General features: G+C 43.5%; 1 protein-coding gene across 2 annotated transcripts in view; it reads left to right on the forward strand.

Moving 5' to 3' along the window:
• eomesa (eomesodermin homolog a) overlaps window positions 1–4,025 on the forward strand; it is a 4,264-nt gene extending 239 nt beyond the window's left edge. Inside the window, exons 1-7 of one of the 2 annotated variants that reach the window (XM_078267013.1) lie at window positions 1–670; window positions 1,090–1,244; window positions 1,978–2,099; window positions 2,335–2,493; window positions 2,686–2,747; window positions 2,861–3,579; window positions 3,707–4,025. The exon at window positions 1–670 is cut by the window's left edge and continues 239 nt beyond it. In XM_078267013.1, the coding sequence (XP_078123139.1) occupies window positions 1–670; window positions 1,090–1,244; window positions 1,978–2,099; window positions 2,335–2,493; window positions 2,686–2,747; window positions 2,861–3,579; window positions 3,707–3,720 (1,901 nt within the window). In that variant the 3' untranslated portion in view covers window positions 3,721–4,025. Of the gene's footprint in view, window positions 671–1,089; window positions 1,245–1,977; window positions 2,100–2,334; window positions 2,494–2,685; window positions 2,748–2,860 lie in introns of both variants that reach the window. The other variant, XM_078267012.1, reaches the window with a different exon arrangement.
• The last annotated feature ends 7 nt before the right edge of the window (window positions 4,026–4,032 follow it).

Genomic DNA, 4,032 nt, shown 5'->3' on the forward strand with positions numbered 1-4,032 from the left:
TGCCCAAGACCTTTTACAATCTTTCCTCGTCGGACAGTGCCAACAACAGCCCGAGGCCAGCATCGCAGCTTGACTATCAAGAAGTCGACCGGACAGAATCAGATTCTAGCAGCGCTCCTAAGAAATACCTGAGCGCGGTGGGGAACGGGATGCTGGGTGAGGGAGAGGGGGACACTTTCACTAAAACCGGGCCCGATGGGAGGAAAGGCTCCCCGGTGCTCGGCGAGGACGAGTTGACGAGCGGTCGGCGTTACAACATAGACGAACTTGGCTCTGACAGATACTTCATCTCGTCTTCCCAGGCGAGTTCCGACATGGCAAGTCCCTGTTCTCTCTTTCCCTACGCAGGACAGACCGGGTCGGTGTACACCGGGTCCAGCAGCTCCAGGTACCCGGCTTCACTTCATTACGGATCCGTCCTGCCCCCAACAGGCTTCTCCTCCTCGTCAGTGTGCACCGGTCGGAGCCAGTTTAGCAGCGGAGGGTACCAGTTCAGCCAGGGTCCGGGCTGTTTGTACCCCTCCTATCCCGGGACAGGGACGGGTATTGGCTCCATGTCTCTGCCAGGGTCTGCCGCCGGAGCCAGAGCGCAGGTCTATCTGTGCAACCGGCCTCTGTGGTTGAAATTCCACCGGCACCAGACCGAGATGATCATCACTAAACAGGGCAGGTAAGCAGATGCGCAGCCGGAGGCTCTAAAGGCCCAGTAACACACGGCAGTCATGTGCAGAATGCAAAATTCGTTTTTATATTTCCATTTGGCTTGTCAAGACCTTTTTCTCAAGAAACCGGACATTTTTTATAGGCCACGTTTTACGCATGAGCAAAGTTTTTCGCACACGATCCATATATTCCTTTTACGCATCTTTTTGTTTTTACTTTTAAATTGCAAGATTTCGTTTCTAGTAAATTGTAAATGCACAATGACACAACAGCCTGTTACATGAGTTACATTTATATTTATTTCAAATTCAATATTAGTAAAGCATTCTGCCAAATGCCACACTGAAACGCCAAAGTTTAGTTTAAGATGTTGTAATGGTTTATGAGCACAGCTGTTAATTATTCCTGTTTTCCTTTTATTTCCAGACGGATGTTCCCATTCCTCAGTTTCAACATCACTGGACTCAACCTCACGGCCCATTACAATGTCTTTGTAGAAGTTGTTTTGGCTGACCCGAATCACTGGCGCTTTCAGGGAGGAAAGTGGGTCACTTGTGGAAAAGCAGACAATAATATGCAAGGTGAGTTAGAAAATGAACACAAATCATTAGACTAACTAATTTTAGACATTATTTTTTTTATTAAAAGCCCTCTTGGAAAAAAAAAAAAATCGATTTTTCTTTTTATATAAAACGTTCGAAATAATGCAGCAATGTGGCATTTAGTCCTAACAGCCTGCTGGTCTGGGTGTTAAAGTTTAAGATTGTTTTGGAAATAAAGACAGTTTTTACTTTAAATTGTAGTAACATGTTTTGACAGGTTGCGATTTCGAGTCTTTAACTGCAATAATTTAAGCTCTTCAGTTTTTTTTTGTTTTTTTTTGACATGTCATCTCAGGGAACCAGTTGAAGTGTGTTGGGTCAAATATGCCTTTTTCAAATGACTGGTACTCTAAAGAGTTATAGCTTTAAATGCATTCATAAATGATTCATTCATTTGATAATTTTATAATTAGAGAAAATAATTTGAAGGAAAAGAAGCATCTTTCTGCTTTTAAAAAAAAACATTAAAAATGTTTCAATAAATTCCATTAGACCTCCTCTAATCTACTATACATTCATTTGTTTTCATTAAAATGATATGTACAATTATGTATTTTAATTTTGCCGATGTTTCCCCCCCAGGCCTTAAAATTATTAAAATACAATGATCGGATGCATTGAAAATAATGTCAGGATATGAATTAGACAACATAGTTTGCACAGACACACGCTCTCTACTTTTCTGTTTGTCAAACTATTATTTCAATTTTAGGTAACAAAATGTATGTTCATCCCGAATCTCCAAACACTGGGGCTCACTGGATGAGGCAAGAAATCTCTTTTGGCAAGTTGAAGCTGACCAACAACAAAGGGGCCAACAACAACAACACACAGGTTGGCTTTTGATTTCTGAAATGCTCAAATTCACCATTTCCCAAGCGGACCAGTGTTGTCAATATTGTTTCTGATTTGTAATTTACTGAAACTAATGATTTGGATATTGTAACTTTCAAGCGTGATTGCCATCTTTTTAAAAGAACTTCATTTTTGATAAAGAATACAAATACATTCATGCGGCCTGTTTTTGAAATCTCCAGCGTTGTACTTATGACACCTTTCTCCTCTGCAGATGATAGTCTTGCAGTCGCTTCATAAATACCAACCGCGACTGCACATTGTGGAAGTGACAGAAGACGGAGTGGAGGACATGAGCAACGAGGCCAGAACTCAAACCTTCACCTTCCCTGAGAACCAGTTTATAGCAGTCACTGCTTACCAGAACACAGACGTAAGCATTTGAAGAATAGATTTTTTTTTTGTTTGATTTTAGAATTCATTTGGACACAACTAATTTGAATTATCTTATCTTGAATTGCGCAAACTACAAATATCATTCTTTATTATTGCTCTTTAGTCACAGTGCATTTGCTTGCCTTAAGATGCACATTATTTACGCTTTTATTTCTGTTTTTGGTTTCAGATCACACAGCTGAAGATAGATCACAACCCATTTGCGAAAGGCTTCCGGGACAACTATGACTCGTAAGTGTATGGCACTTTAAGCAATGTGGTTGATCTGTTTGACGCATGTCCCGGACCCTACATTTTCTTTGGCAACACATTTATTTGTTGTTCTCTCTCCATTTGTTAAACAGGATGTACACAGCCCCAGACAGTGACAGGTTGACTCCGTCCCCTACAGACTCCCCTCGCTCCACCCAAATTGTGCCCGGGGCCCGCTACGCCATGCAGCCTTTCTTTCAGGACCAGTTTGTCAACAACCTGCCTCAGAACCGCTTCTACACCGGTGAACGGGCCGTTCCCCAAACCAACAGCCTTCTCTCCCCACAGAGTGAGGACGTCAGCGCTGCTGCCTCTGCCCAGCGCTGGTTCGTCCCCCCCGTCCAGCAGCCAGGCTCCAACAAGCTGGATCTGTCCTATGAGAATGACTATTCCACCAGTAGCCTGCTGTCCTACGGTATCAAGCCCCTCTCCCTGCAGACGTCCCACGCCCTCAGCTACTACCCAGACTCAGCCTTTGCCTCCATGGCAGCAGGCTGGGGCACCAGAAGCTCCTACCAGCGCAAAATGACCACGGGCCTTCCCTGGTCCCCTCGTCCAAGCCCACCAGCCTTCGCAGAGGACCAGCTGGGGGCTACTAAAGACAAGCTACCCGAGGAGAACGCGGTGCCAGCCTCTACCTGGATCGAGACGTCCCACTCACTGAAATCGGTGGACTCTAGCGATTCTGGTGTGTACTCCGTGGTGTGCAAGAGGCGCAGGATGTCCCCTGGGGGCTCAAGCACAGAGAACTCCCCAACCATCAAGTGTGAGGACTTGACTACGGAAGAGTACAACAAGGACAACCCAAAAGGCATGGGTTATTATGCATTCTACACAAGCCCCTAAGACTGTATTTATTGAAACTGAATATAATTCTTTTGTTTATTACTGAGTGCTCTCCATTCCTTGTTAATGTATTTTTTCTCTTCTCTCTAAAGGTGCCAAAGCTTAGTGTTCCCCCAAGCAAGCTGCACAAGGTTATTTTCCCAGGCCAGCCCCTCTCACATACCTGAGCAGAAACATGCATAGTGATCGTTGTTTTTGAAAAAGCATGTCCCTTTTTATTCATTTATTTTTTACAACTTTTATTTTTTACAAATGTGATTTATTTTTATTTTTCCTCCCCCTGCGTATTTAAGTCATTTTCGTTGTACAGTATTCGTGCACTTTAGAATGTGATGTATCTTGTACAAATTGTCTTCATGGAGGTGTTATTCAATGGATAATAAAACAGCTTTTCACAAAGCACTGTCCAAATGTCTTT

Source organism: Sander vitreus, chromosome 14, assembly GCF_031162955.1.
Source record: "Sander vitreus isolate 19-12246 chromosome 14, sanVit1, whole genome shotgun sequence".
NCBI classification, from domain to species: Eukaryota; Metazoa; Chordata; class Actinopteri; order Perciformes; family Percidae; genus Sander; species Sander vitreus.